Below are 15,550 nucleotides of genomic sequence, written 5' to 3' on the forward strand. Positions count from 1 at the left end.
GCGTGCATCGTCTGTCATCGGAAAAAAATTTGTCGGTGAGAATTCTTTTTGTATAATGTTCTAGAAAAAACATTCAAGTAATAAGTTTGTCGCTTTCAAAGAACTACTTGCAGATTTTTTTTATCTTGTGCATTGCAATCCGTTTAATTGATATAGTAGTAAAAGTGCTTAAACAAAAAAAAGAAGGTGAGACAAGAAACTAATCATAAAAAATTTTATGGGTATACGCATATATGTATATCATAATGTGACAGAAGAAATAGTTTCGGGGGTATGTATTTGCAGAAGCAGGGTGCGCATTTCCAAATAAGGTGCTCTCAAATGATCCAATCGTTCGTGTCAATAGCGCTACTATGTGGTCATTTATTGAATTACGATTCAACATTATTACTAGCGGGAATGTTAAAATTTAATATTGTATTTAAAAAAAACATTCATTATAATATATATATTATATATATATATGTATATATATAATAAAATATTATAATATATATATATATATTTTGCATTGTAATCAATAAAATAAAGTAGAATAATGTTTGATCATGAACACGCATGTGAATCTTTATACGTATATGTTGTATACAAACACGTGATAGATTAGATACAGTTAGTACGGGAAGATAGCAGTCAGCGTCAATTCGTTGATGATAGCAGAACAAATAATTAACATGTTGAAGTTATTCTTTTAACTTTTTAGCAGTGCAATTTAATATAATCAGTTTTCGCAACTTTTTAATTGATATGATATATTTGTTTCTTAGGATAAAATAAAGAAACAATATTTAAAAGAAATAATAAATGTATCTTTTCAATAATCAAAAGTGAATCTTTTCGTTTCTGTTCCATTTAAAAAATTCTGCTCTACTTAATTGAAAGAAGTTCAACAGAAATCCAATTTCTAATATGTTAATTTTATATATAAAAGAATCGAAGCATGAACAAGAATATAATTGACCTAAATGTATTTTCCATATGAAAATTTTGATATTTCCCCAATTATTTTTCATTTGGCATAATATCAAAAATCGTGACATCATGAATTTAAATGTGGAAAACAAATCTGAAAATATCATAATAACGTTATTTTGAGTACAATCCATACCTTAGACGGCACTGGTTAGAGTATAGTAATATAAATTCAGGAACGCTATGACGATTGGTGTGAATCATTGTCGTATAAAAGCGGCGACCGGTTTATTTTGGGTGGATCAGATTTATTTTTCATTTGATATATTATGGTTTATCAAATATTTTAAAAGTATTCATAATAATTAGCAACTCTGAGATTAAATATAATCTAGACTGCAGGATGAGTATTAAACTTATAAACAGTAAAAGTCAAGATTCAAAAATATTCTTATTTCAGTCGCGCTCATTTCAACACGTCAAGGGTGGGGAATCTATTTATAAAACGGGGATGGTCCACGCGACGCCCACGTTGACTGTGGACACGTAACAATAATTTATTAAAATAATCATAATAAGCAGCACGACAAGATACCATTTTTATCCTTTAGGTTAATCATCATTTTCTTCATTTTTTGTTTGTTACTAAAAGTAGGTGCAGATATGTCTTTTCGTGTAGTGCGCAGCAGCAAGTTCCGCCACGTGTACGGAACGGCTTTGAAACGTGAACAATGTTACGATAATATAAGGGTGTCTAAATCTTCATGGGATTCAACTTTCTGTGCTGTAAACCCCAAATTCCTCGCTATCATCGTAGAATCTGCAGGCGGTGGTGCTTTTATAGTCTTGCCGCATAACAAAGTAAGTTTTATTCTTGATTATTCTATAATATCTAATTTACCTAGAATTACTTAAGATTTACTTTTTCTAAATTAAATATTATAGTGTATATATTTAAAAAGTAGTGTTTTGATTATTTATACTATTATAGGTAGGTCGAATACCAGCTGATTATCCTTTAGTTGGTGGACATAAAGGCCCTGTCTTAGACATTGCATGGTGTCCTCACAATGATAATGTCATAGCATCTGGTTCAGAAGATTGTGTAGTTAAAGTATGGCAAATACCTGATGGAGGTATTTCTAGGACATTAACTGAATCTGTGGTAGATCTTCAGTTACATCAACGTAGAGTTGGTCTTGTATTATGGCATCCATCAGCATTAAATATATTGCTCACAGCTGGATCAGACAATCTTGTATTGATTTGGAATGTAGGCACAGGAGAAGCCATAGTACGAATAGATTGTCATCCAGATATGATTTACTCTGCATGTTGGAATTGGGATGGATCCAAAGTAGTTACTACTTGTAAAGATAAAAAAATTAGAATCTTAGATCCAAGAAATGGAGAAATATTAGAGGAAGCTATTGCACATGAAGGTAGTAAAGCTACACGTGCAATTTTTCTAAGGTATGTAAATTTTCATTTATTTAACATTTATAAATGCTTTTTTTCAGTTTTTTTAATTATATTTAATCACAAATTTATTATTATGCACATAAATGTTGATAAATTTTAAATAAATGTTACTGAAATATGTGTTTGAGAATAATAAATATTTTTATTATGCAAAACACTATCAACATATCTTTCACATTAAATAATCATCAAACAATATACATCCGCCTTCTTACACAATAAATTTACTCAAGATAAATAAAATATTTATCTTAAAACAGATTATATTTATAGCAGATTATAGTATTTTTTAATGACATGTGATTGATCTATTTGCACATTAAAAATATCTTTACTTTTTATTATCACATGGTCTTTCCAATTTGTGTAGTGCGAGATTTGGTATTTTTTAATGGAAAACTTGAAGATTGAAATTCAACTCGGCAGGAGGATGTCAACTTAATAAATGCAAATATCAAGGTGTCCACTGTGTAATATCCACATAAAAGTTTCAGTAAGTATCGTATATTATCAAGTTATTATTTTAAAATATAACATTTTATATATGTTGATAAATTCAGAAATATAGTATAAAATAACTACACTAATATTTAAAAGATCATTAATGCAGTTTTAAGTATTAATGATATCTGTTTCGAAAAACAGACAAATCGATTCAGGTATATATATCTATTTAAAAATTCAGTAACCAGTTGATGCATTGATATTTATTTAAAAACTAAATTATAATAATTTATTGTGCAAACAATAAAGTTTTTTAATGATCATTTTATTTGTTTTATGTTATTTCATACGTGTGTATCTAATACAAGAGACACAGTTTTTCAAATGTTGTAACAAGGTGGATGTTATTCAGTTTTGATGATTAACTTAAATAAAAAAATTCAGAAAGCAATAAAAGTAAATGATTATATCCTTTAAGGATGTAATATCTAAATATGAATAATATATTTTTATAGGATCTTATATTTGTACATGAATATTTGTAAAACTCTGTATCCACAAAGATGTGTGTTTAATGTGTTTTCAGGGGAGGCTTGATCTTTACCACAGGTTTCAGTAAAATGTCTGAGAGGCAATATTCTCTGCGTGCTCCAGATATGTTAGGTGAACCTATAGTAATGGTAGAATTGGATACAAGTAACGGAGTTATGTTTCCTTTATATGATCCCGACACAAATTTAGTATATTTATGCGGAAAGGGTGATTCTGTAATTCGATATTTTGAAATTACTCCTGAACCTCCTTTTGTTCATTATATCAATACATTTCAAACTCCTGATCCTCAACGAGGTATAGGAATGATGCCAAAACGAGGCTGTGATGTTAATAGCTGTGAAATAATTAGATTTTACCGGCTCAACAATTCAGGTTTTTGCCAGGTTATATCTATGACTGTACCAAGAAAGGTACAATTTTCAATAAATAAATTCTCAATATATAATAAATAATCGAATTTTAATCATTTTAATATTATTAATTCGTTTTCAGTCTGAATTATTTCAAGAAGATTTATATCCTGATACTCCTGGTGATACTGCTGCAATTTCTGCTGAAGAATGGGAAAATGGAATGGATGCAGATCCCATTTTAATTTCTTTAAGAGATGGCTATCAACCCTCAGTTGCTAAGAATGAATTAAAAGTACATAAGAAATCAAATATATTAAGCAAAGGAGCAAAAGTTGCTTCTTCGAATTCTGCACAAAATGCTATACAATCTTCAACAGGCATCACTGTATGTTATTCATAAACATAATATCATTTGATGAAAATTTTTTTAATCATTATTTGTTTTATAGGAGGAGCTTTTAAAGGAATTTACGGAAGAAATAAGAAAACTTAAAGCGGTAATAGTAAAACATGAAGGTAGAATACGGGTGCTTGAATCTGCAGTTGCTCTTCATATGAAAGAAGATGAAAAAAAAGAAAAGTCATCTTCGCCTACTGATAGAGAGGTGCTTGCATCGGACGAGGTGTAATTCTTAACTTGCGTTTTAAGATCACGATACAAAAAAAAAATATAATTGTGTAATAAAAATGGTCATATATTTTGATATAACAATTTGTGTAAATAGTAGGTTTTAGCTATTGTGTGTTCTGATCTTTTTTTTTTTTTTGCAATGACTTTTGCTATTTATTCTACATTCATTCATCATCCTGATCATTTGTACTATGTTTACATCTTTTATTTTACATCTTTTATTAGATCATAACTGAAATGTAACATTACTCGTTACTAGTATTAAGATTTCGAATTTTATTTTATGTCAAGTATACAAGATTTTTATGTATATTCAAGCTTATAATTATTCAGGATAAAATTAATGTCTAATTTATAGAAATATTTTGCTGTAAAATAACAAAAAATTATTTTATTTCTAATATGAATACATAATTCGCATGTTAGTCATATTGTATAAGATAACAAAAAAGAAGAGTCACTATTTTACGAACAATTTGCAAATAATAAAATATATTAGTATTTTTGACTAATCTGTTTTTTGACATTGTGAAAAAAAATTATTTGTTTTGTACAAAAAATGTGAATATAAAGTAATATGATTGAAAAAAATTGTGTATATTTTTAAAAAGAAATACCATTGTTTTAATATAAAAAAATTGTTTAAAAAAACCATTGTTTTAATATAAAACTATTAAAAATATATTAATTTTGTTAGGATTAATATTTTTATGCATATGAGGAAAAATGAGTATAATTAGTTTGTCAAACGCGCCATTTAATAAATAACGAAATCTTCGAAAGATGTCGCTGAGACAATCAGTTTACATCTGTATTAAATCGTTTGATCGTTCATTATGGTTCATTCGCTTATGCGAATTAGTGAAATGTATATCTATATCTTTGTCGAATATGTGCATTGTTAATTTCTAATTTCACATATCGCACTCACCACTATTGTGCGCGGGTGTTTTTTATAAGCGTTCTTTATAACTGTCAATTCGTTTCATAGTAAGTATGATCAAAATTACAAATATTTGTTATTGTGGCATTTTATGAATTATGGATTTTATAAATTATTTATTTATATATAATTTTTTATTTTTATCATAATTTTATCATATATTTTATAATATATGACAAAATATTTTTATCATTTTTTTAATGAAAAAAGAATTAATGATGTTAATTTTTGAATTTTTATAGAAAAGTTCATATAACCTAATTTTTACAAGAATTATTTTCAAATTAGTTTTTAAAATAATATGTTGTAAATGGTTAAACTATTACAAAATGATTGTTTACGAAATTTCATTCATTAATATTGAAACAATAATTGATGAATATTTTTAATTTTTTTTATTCTTAATGTTGTAACATATATGTGTATTGTATAATATACTTACAATATAAGTCACATTCGAAGGTATTTGGCAAGAGATTCAGCTGCTATTTTTAAGTTGCAGCTTTTCGACATCATTCTATTCTTTCATATTATTGTAATATATTGTATATAATATATTGTAATATATTGTATATATTTTTTAATATAAACAGATAAAGAAAAATTACGGAAGGAATTATTCGCTTTAAAAAAAATTGTCGAAAATCAAGTCAAATCTTTTTTCTGTTCAAATCAGTAAATCCTTCTATATTTTCATAAAATATAATTTTTGCTCACTTACAGTATATTAATACTTCTATAAAATAAGATAAAAATGAAAATGAAATTAATACAAAATATTTACATAGTTTATATAACTCCACGTGTTTAGGAGACTATCAAGGTCTTATTGTGAAATATAAATTATTTCTTCATCTTTTGAAAATCAAGATATCATGAATAGATATATAGTTAATAGATATATATTTAATTATAGTAATAAATTATATGATTTTATTTATTATTATAATTTTTTTATGATTGTTTTTATTTATTTTAATTATTTTATTTTAATTTAATTCTTGATTGAAAGAGAGAAGAAAACGAATACGTCACTGATAAAAAATACTTTAATGTCACGTGCATTTTCCTATATCATTTTCAATTCAAAATTATCAATATTTTATTAGAATATTAATAAGTATCACAATATCAATATTATTGCTTAATATAATAAGATATAATATAAGATTTGTAAATTTTTACAAATACACAAATTTTTAATAAAAATAAAAAACAAATCTAAATAAGCATGTTTGATTTGATATTGTAACAAAATGGTTGTCGATAAAATAGAAAGTGATTATATTAGATACTTTTTTTTCAATTTTCCATCTATGTTTGTTATTTTTATTAAAATTAATTACATTTATTATTTTAAATATAATTAGAAACGCATTTTATTTAATATATAGAATTGATGACAAAATTATTATTTATTGCTAAAACCAATTAATCTAATCGATAAATTAATTCTTTCACTATTGTAATTATTATTATTTATTTTTGATTTTTTTATAAATAATATATATTATAATATTATAAAAAACGAAAATAAAAAATCTTAACATAAAATATTTTAACAAAATTATTTATAAACGAACTTTTATTAGTTTTACATATACTACGCTTAAATTGTTATTATGTAATTATGTAAATCGTTTATCATTTATTTATCACATAAATTTTTTTGTAATTGATAAGTTAATAAAGATATATGCAGTAATTTATCAATATGGATTTTCTTATTAAAAAATATAGATTCCATAAGAAATTTTAGCTAGTTCAATAATTATAGCACTTTGATTGAATAATAAGTTTTAGATTCACAGAGCTCTTAATTATTAGACTGATGTATTACATCATTGTATGTATAAAAATTGTAAGCAATATGTTTCATATGACACATCAGTATGCCACATGACACGATACAAAAAAGATATAGAAACGGTATGTCACATTTGATCGCGATAAAAGTATTTTGGGATATTTGCCAATGCATCATAAAACAAATAATGTTAAATATAGAATATTTAATACATAAATATTTAATTTTTTGAAATAAAAAATAGGAAGTGTTTGGTCATAATAAAGTGTTATTTACAATACACTGAACATGATCATAAAGCACCAATAGCAATTAAAAGGATAAAATATGAATATTTGCGAAAAACTCAAAACATTTATATGTCTTTATGATTACATATTTAAAACTCTTAAGTTGGATATACATTATATTGTTTTCATTTATATATTTGTAATTCCATTTTATATATTTCTAAGTTTATTTATAATATTTAATAATATTTTTATTACATTTCTTTTTAATAGTTGCATATTTTCTTATCGTTATTGTGTACAGTGCACCTGTTGATATATTGCCAAATAACGTAAATGATGATTCATTAAATTAAACGATTAATAACAATTAACCCATCAAAAGATTATTTCGCAACCATCTATTTGATTTATTTTACTTATATAAAAAAAAATTATTTTACTTATATAAAAAAAAAATTTTTGTAATAATTATTTATTATTCAAATAGATATTTTATTAATTATTATATATTATTATAAGTTTTTGTACGTATTTTTTTACACATACATTATATTTTATTTATTTTCGTTAAATAACAAGATTAAAATTAACATTAATAATAAATATATTTTTGTTGATTTCTAGATTTCTTCCGAAAAATTGTTCCATTATAAGTGATATAAAATGGCATCATTGAAACTATTAGTGGGTGGTGCAAGTGCCATCGGTGCTAGTGCTCTTACTTCTTATCTATTAATGTCCGATAATACAGTAAGTATAGTTAATCACTATTTAGCTATAATAAATTTATATCTTGTTCTTTATTTTTTTTTTTTTGTGATATCTTTTTCATAAAAACAAGTCATGCAATTGATAATAAATTTTTCTCTTAAATGTTAATCGTAAAATCACATTTAAAAAAACGGAAATGAATATAACGTAGATTTATGGATTTTTTGAATGACCTAATTATATTATATCTATAATTTAAAAATGAAGATAGATTTATTGGCCTTTTTTTTATATGTGTATGATTTATGAAATTTTTTAATTTTTTTTTATTTTTATAATGAAATACATAATTCTTTTACTATTGTAATTATTATTATTTATTTCTGATTTTTTTTATAAATAATATATTATATTATATTACATTATATAATATATATAAAATTTAATTTAATATATATAATATAATTTAAGAGAATTGCAAAACGCTATTAATAAAATTGTCATGCATTTTCACCATAAAGATTCTATAAATTACCATATTCTTAAATTTAGTTTATAACATTAAGAAAATCTTACTGATTATATTATATGCAGCAGTCAAGATTTTATAGTCACGTGGTTAACAAAATTTCATTACTGAGAAGATCTGTGCCAGGCTAGGATAAGCCATTAGAGATGCTCGTCTATTTTGATACACGATTGTTTTTCGGAGCTATAGATTATCTAAATATATAAACATTTCGTTTTGATTAAATGATATATCGTAAAAACTAAATAATAAATATATAAATCTATATAAAATTTAATTTATTATATAAAAGTATGAATATGAGAATGACATTGATCAAATTATATTTGAGAAATTGAATACAATATATAATAATTGAGCTAACAATTAATTTTGTTGTTGACTAATGATTATTTAAAGTTAACTTGCAAAGAATCACTCATTGCGATTTGTTTTACAATACAATAAATAATAATTTAATTTGTACTAATACTTATACAGAGAGTTCTTTCATTTTGTTGTACTTGCTTCATCTTTGACTGTTTTATTGACAGAAATAATCATTTTCTGTTTATTTTCAATTATTCTCATGATAATAATTGATTATTAATTAATTTTAAAAAACATTAATAATTAATAATAAAAAATAATAATATTAATAATAATTGAAAAAAATAATTATTAAAATAAAAATAATATTAGCGGTATTATTTGTCGGTAGGTACATGCGGATGTATGCAATCCACGGCCATTAAAGAGGCCTTTACCAACTAGAGAAGAACAAGTGAAAACATTGAAGAATACTAGCGAATATGATGTTCTTATTATAGGTGGTGGTGCAACAGGAGCTGGATGTGCATTAGATGCTTGTACACGAGGTAATTTATTTATTTATTAAATTTATTAAATATTCTCAATTACATTAACTTAATTAACTATTATTATTAACTATTTATTAACTATTTATTGCTTTTGATCTTAGGTTTGAAAACAGCTTTAATTGAAGGAGATGATTTTTCTTCTGGTACATCTTCTAGGAGTACAAAACTTATTCATGGAGGCGTTCGTTACTTACAAAAAGCTATAATGCATGTTGATGTCGAACAATATAAAATGGTTAAAGAAGCATTACAAGAACGAGCGACTATGTTACATAGCGCGCCTCATTTGGCTCATCCTTTGCCTATTATGTTGCCTGTATATACGTATGTTAATTTTTTTTAATTTTTAGTAAATAATTATTATATAATATATAACTTATTATTTTATTATCAAAAGATGGTGGCAAATTCCTTACTTTTGGGTTGGTATAAAAATGTATGATTTTGTTGCTGGAAGAAAAACAGTAAAATCGTCATATTTTCTTAGCAAAAGAAATGCATTAGAATTATTTCCCATGCTGAAAGGAGACAAACTTACAGGAGCTATTGTTTATTATGATGGTATATTTTTGATATGTCTTTTTGGTTTTAAGTATTAAATATTATAATTTCATAGTTTTTATATAACAGGTCAACAAGATGATGCCAGAATGAATTTAGCAATTGCGCTAACAGCCTCGCGACATGGTGCCACAGTTGTAAATCATGTTAAAGTTGTTAATCTTTTGAAAGGTCTTGATAAGGTATTAATATTTATTAATATTGATTATAAATCGTGATGAAAACTATATAAAAATAAACTATATAAAAATATTTTAAGATAATATTTTTATTTCATAAAGGATGGTAATCGAATCCTTACTGGTGCACGTGTGAAAGATGAACTTACAGGTGAACAATGGGATGTAAAAGCAAAGGCAATAATAAACGCAACGGGTCCATTCACGGATCATATTAGAAAAATGGATGACCAAAATGTTAAAGAAATTTGTTCTCCTTCTTCTGGTGCTCACATTGTTCTTCCAGGTTATTATAGGTGAATAATTGAATTAATTATAAAACTTAAATTTATAAAAATATGTTAAAAAATTTATAATTAATTATATAAATTTCATTTAGTCCTGATCAAATGGGTTTATTGGATCCAGAAACAAGTGATGGCCGAGTGATTTTTTTCTTACCATGGCAAAAACAAACAATTGCAGGAACAACTGACTTACCCTGCGAAATAACACATAATCCTCGACCAACTGAAGATGAAATTATGTTCATTTTACATGAAGTAAAGAACTATCTCAATCCGGATGTTGAAGTTCGCAGGGGAGATGTATTATCTGCTTGGAGTGGAATTAGACCTCTCGTCTCTGATCCGAACAAACCGGACACTCAATCTCTTGCCAGAAATCATATTGTACATGTTAGTCCTACGAAACTTATCACAATAGCTGGAGGAAAATGGACGACATATAGAGCTATGGCAGAGGAAACTATCGATGCAGCTATTAAAGGTATAATATGATATATATGTAAAATATATATATATGTTTTATTAAATTTTATTATTATTTTTATATTATTTCTTAAGCTTGTGATTTAAAACCTGAAAGATCTTGTCAAACAAATGGTTTACTTCTCGAGGGAGCTCATGGTTGGAGTCCAACGATGTATATTAGACTAGTTCAAGATTTTGGTTTAGAATGTGAAGTTGCACAACATCTAGCTAAGAGTTATGGGGATCGTGCATTCGCTGTAGCAAAAATGGCTTCTCTTACTGGTAAAAGATGGCCAATTATAGGCAAAAAACTTCATCCTGAATTTCCATACATCGATGCAGAAGTAAATCTTTTATTGTTCTTAATAATTTTATTATTTTTTTATTTATGAAAATAGATAATTATTATGTATTTTAGATTCGATATGGAGTTCGTGAATATGCGAGAACAGCAATTGATATGATCGCAAGACGATTGAGATTAGCTTTTTTGAATGTTCAAGCTGCACAAGAAGCTCTTCCAGGTATCATTGATATCATGGCAGAAGAATTACACTGGTCGCCAGAAGAAAAAAACAGGCAAACAAAAGAAGCTAGTGAATTCCTCGCTAATGAAATGGGACAAATGGTTAATCGTGCATCTCGTGATAAAATTCCTATTAATCTCACAAAAGAAGAAATTCAGTTATATATTAAGCGTTTTGGAATCATCGATAAAGACAATAAAGGCTACGTTTCTATTAATGATATTAGACGAGGACTTAAGGTTTGCATAAAATATATTAGTTTTACGTTATTTAAATTTGTTTGTCTTTATTTCTATTTATTTTGTTAAATACTTAATTGTCAATATACAGGTACTTGGCATAAAATTGAATGAAGATGAGATACATATTTTGCTCAATGAAATTGATCTCAATTACAATGGGCAAATGGAGTTACAAGACTATCTACAGGTAAATCGTAAAATATATACTTAATCGGAATTTCTTTTACTATTCACAGCTGTTCGGTGACAAAGAAGTACCTGGTGAAGAGCTTCATGAAATATTGCGCGAAATCGACACTAATATGAATGGTCAGGTCGAATTGGACGAATATCTTCAGGTCTGTGAAAGCTCGTGCATACGTATAGTTTTGCTGTCGCTTTCAAATTTTCTTAGTAGTTCTATTACATATAATATTTAGGGCTTGGTTATTTTTAATATTACTCAGAGTTGTTTTATTATATCTACTGTAATATATAGAAAAATATTAAAAGAGACCTGTTGGATATAATATAATAATATGATCTATAATAATACTTTATATGTTTATATTTTATATAACAAATTTTAATTTTTTTTTTTGTTGCACGAATGCCATGATTACATAATAGTAACCTGTCTAATCAAAATGTCTTGTCTTAATGTTATGATTATAATATTTTTATGAATATTTCAATATTTTTCTGTTTTCCTTTTTTCTTTTTTGCAAAATATTTTAATATCATGCTGCTCTTGTGCCAGATTGTAAAACCGTGATTATTTTTAAATTTTGTAAAATATGATTTTTTTTTGTTTTTTAAATATTAAAATTAATTTTTTTTTTTTTATTTAACATAGATGATGTCGGCCATAAAATCTGGACATGTGGCATATTCACGTTTTGCAAGAATGGCAGAGATGGAAGAGGCGCAACACGAGAAAGAAATATTGAAAAAACAGATTAGCGTAGAAAGATCAGGCGGTGGATTGTAAAAAAATTCACATTCTGCAGCATTGTATAATTTTCCGTATGCTTCTAAATGTGATTCACATATTTAAAACTCTAATGAATTCTTTCTTAGGATTTCTTCATTTTGAATTTTCATTGTAGCTCATTTTAGTACAAATTTTTTAGAATGTTTTTTAGGCAAAATCTTCACTAGAATATTTTATTTTTAGAATATTTTTAACAATTTTTAGAATATTTTTAACAAATCTATCAATCATTTTTTTTCGTACTTTATATAACTTTTTATCTTTATTCAGCTTTCAAGCTCTCAATGAATAAGACATGATGAAAAAAAGATTTTAAATATAATATAAATTAAATACGGCTGCGCCGTAACTTATTTATTTTAATAATCAACTTCAAATAAAAACATGATCATGATATAAATTTTAATTTTAATATGTAAATATCTTTATGTACAGTGTTTCAGTTTTCATTAATAGAACAGATTTGTTCTATCTCTATGTCTGTATATACGTTTTGAAATGCATCAATATAAAATATATTTATAAAATATATTTATAATTATAAAAATATCATATCTTGAATCGGTATAATTTTCAGAAAACTATTTTCAAGAATATAAATCTTGTGATCTTATGTATAAGTTGTGAATGTTTTAAATGTTATAATCATTAAAATTATGATTGTACAATTATTAAAAAGTTATCATGTGTTCCAAAACTTAAATGCCAATATAATATAAAATAATGTATAATTTTATTCTTCTACATATAATTTATTACTATTTACTTATTAAAATAAAATTATCAAGTTTTGAATAAATATTTTTTATCTAAATATTATGTTATATGTGATATAATCACACATGCCATTGGATTTTTAAAATTTTCAATAGATTTGTTTATAAATTATGTTAATTATTAATATACATAATGTATATTAAAAATCAATCTATATCAATATATAGTTGGTCTGATTATTTAATATTATTTAATATACTTAATTTAATTTATTGCTGCTAACTTCATGTAATCACAATATACAATCAATTAGATTAATTTATTTCATTTGTCATTAGTCCCTACCATTAATTTAATAAAAGCTAAATTGAACTTTTATTATATATGTTAATTCTTAAAACAATTTCTTTCAAATAAATTATTTTTATATCAATTTTTCCTTATTAAATTAAATCTGATTGATATTTTTAAAAAATTATTATTATGTATTATTATGTACAAAATAATTATGTTTTAATAAAATCAATAAAATTTATAAGCCTTTAGAAAAAAAAATATGAATTACCAAAAAAGTGAATTCATTGCCTCTGATTTACAATCTTGAATAATATAAAATTTTTATACAATTTATTTTATTATTCCACACATATTTAATTAAAACAAAAAAGATTCCTGAAGTTTGTTTCTTGATTATAAAAAAAAGGACGGTGATAACGAGTATGAAGTTTTTTTTTGGATAAACATTTACAATGGATCTAGAAACAGTCTAGATCAGTTAACGTTTTTATATCAGTGACAAAAAAAAAGGAAGACTAACCCAAAAGTAACAATGATATATGTACCAATATTCGCAACTCTACTCAAGCGTGGCCCTGACCGGAGGGTACTGGTAAAAAGAGGGGAAGGAAGGCCAGAGAAAGTAGGAGGTGTGCATCGTTTATCCCTCTTTGACGGGGTGGGCGTCCGATGATGTCTGCGTACGCCCCTGTCTAACGAACCTCTGCTCACTGCCAGCTATCAGGAATAAGCAACGACCAATCAGAGCTTCCGTCCGATCACTTGGCGGACGGCGACGTTGCCACCTTGTGTACCGCCCCACGGCAAAAGTAGTCCTCTCATAGCGGTATTCGTAGCCTTGTTTTCGCGAGGGACGGCCGACGAACACGTTGCGATCTACGTGCACGTGTTGAAATCACGTTGAAATTATATCGTGCATCGTGGTATAAAACCAGCATAATATTGTTTCCTGAACGAAGACTTTATTTAATCAAAGAACATTGGTAGAAAGATTTTTGTTTTAAACGTCACAGAAAGAAGAGAGAATATCGGCTTGTCCTATATCTTTACTTTTGGCGGCAATTTTGAACATAGTTAATTTTCTGGTGTTACAAAACCAATGATAAAGAATAGATTTAAAATTGACTTATGTTTCATGTAATCATATTTCTTAAGAAAGATTACAATAATAACATATAAAGTGTATCGACCAAAAAAGGAGAACATAGATCGTTGACTACGATCACTGAGTAGTGTGTGCGCGCGCGCGCACATATATCCCGTAACGCTTAGGTATTTATCGGTATGTAGGTATGTGCATAAGCGCGCTTTAAAATTGCGAATATTCAATTTAATTATCTTCCTTTTCATCTTTTTTAAAAAAACTTTATAATTGACATATTATTTTAATATTATAAAATCTTTAATTAAAATTTAGTTATTCGCTACGTTCTATAATGGCCGTCTCAGAAACATCTCTTGAACTGAACAGATGAAACAGAAAACGTATGAACATAGAAGAGCTATTATTCTAGTTTTCGAAGAAAAAACAAGTGGCGGGAGAGAGTGCAGAGTGGACGTTTCTGTGGAGAAGCCACGTGCCATTCGTGAGTTAGGTGGAGTCCCATGTGCAAAGTGGGTGGAGGCTGCATCGTGAGGCTGCCTTCCCCGTTATCGCAGGTACATGAACGTGTTAGTGAGCGGACAGTCGACAAGCGACCGAGTGGGCGGGTGTGACGACATACAATGCATTTCTATGTGGTAGTATACGCGTCCTTGCCATAGTGTGCGATATTTCGAACGTCAGCGGGTGGGGCGGCAGGAACAGGGGCGTAGAGAGGCGGTCCTCGATTGGGTTCTCGA

The 15,550-nt window shown here is 26.5% G+C and overlaps 3 protein-coding genes across 11 annotated transcripts in view; all 3 read left to right on the top strand.

The window, feature by feature from the left end:
- The window catches only part of LOC102680631 (coronin-1C-A), a 5,218-nt gene extending 256 nt beyond the window's left edge, over window positions 1-4,962 (top strand). The window contains exons 2-7 of one of the 4 annotated variants that reach the window (XM_006619334.2): window positions 1-35; window positions 1,568-1,773; window positions 1,904-2,385; window positions 3,425-3,803; window positions 3,886-4,131; window positions 4,196-4,962. The exon at window positions 1-35 is cut by the window's left edge and continues 2 nt beyond it. In XM_006619334.2, the coding sequence (XP_006619397.1) occupies window positions 1,576-1,773; window positions 1,904-2,385; window positions 3,425-3,803; window positions 3,886-4,131; window positions 4,196-4,375 (1,485 nt within the window). In that variant the 5' untranslated portion in view covers window positions 1-35; window positions 1,568-1,575 and the 3' untranslated portion in view covers window positions 4,376-4,962. Of the gene's footprint in view, window positions 36-1,008; window positions 1,459-1,564; window positions 1,774-1,903; window positions 2,386-3,424; window positions 3,804-3,885; window positions 4,132-4,195 lie in introns of those variants that run through there. The other 3 variants (XM_006619333.2, XM_006619336.2, XM_006619335.2) reach the window with 3 other exon arrangements.
- A 233-nt stretch (window positions 4,963-5,195) lies between these two features.
- Window positions 5,196-13,206, top strand: LOC102681215 (glycerol-3-phosphate dehydrogenase, mitochondrial). 6 transcript variants are annotated; one of them, XM_031512243.1, is made up of 13 exons: window positions 5,196-5,367; window positions 7,985-8,110; window positions 9,301-9,457; window positions 9,562-9,784; window positions 9,858-10,021; window positions 10,091-10,203; window positions 10,303-10,496; window positions 10,580-10,968; window positions 11,046-11,296; window positions 11,371-11,718; window positions 11,810-11,908; window positions 11,958-12,059; window positions 12,557-13,206. In XM_031512243.1, exons 2-13 carry the CDS (start codon window positions 8,024-8,026, stop codon window positions 12,689-12,691), a joined length of 2,262 nt encoding a protein of 753 aa, XP_031368103.1. In that variant the 5' UTR covers window positions 5,196-5,367; window positions 7,985-8,023; the 3' UTR covers window positions 12,692-13,206. The 6 variants fall into 6 exon arrangements, with proteins under 6 accessions (XP_031368103.1, XP_006619401.1, XP_006619400.1 ...); XM_006619338.2 differs by lacking the exon at window positions 11,958-12,059; XM_006619337.2 differs by lacking the exon at window positions 11,810-11,908.
- A 1,293-nt stretch (window positions 13,207-14,499) lies between these two features.
- The window catches only part of LOC102681601 (transcription factor Sp2-like), a 5,320-nt gene continuing 4,269 nt past the window's right edge, over window positions 14,500-15,550 (top strand). Inside the window, exons 1-2 of the mRNA XM_006619341.2 lie at window positions 14,500-14,990; window positions 15,126-15,367. The gene's annotated coding sequence lies outside the window, so the exon portion shown is untranslated. The remainder of the gene's footprint in view (window positions 14,991-15,125; window positions 15,368-15,550) is intronic.

The sequence above is a fragment of the Apis dorsata genome, unplaced genomic scaffold (genome assembly GCF_000469605.1).
Source record: "Apis dorsata unplaced genomic scaffold, Apis dorsata 1.3 scaffold_407, whole genome shotgun sequence".
Lineage (NCBI taxonomy): Eukaryota > Metazoa > Arthropoda > Insecta > Hymenoptera > Apidae > Apis > Apis dorsata.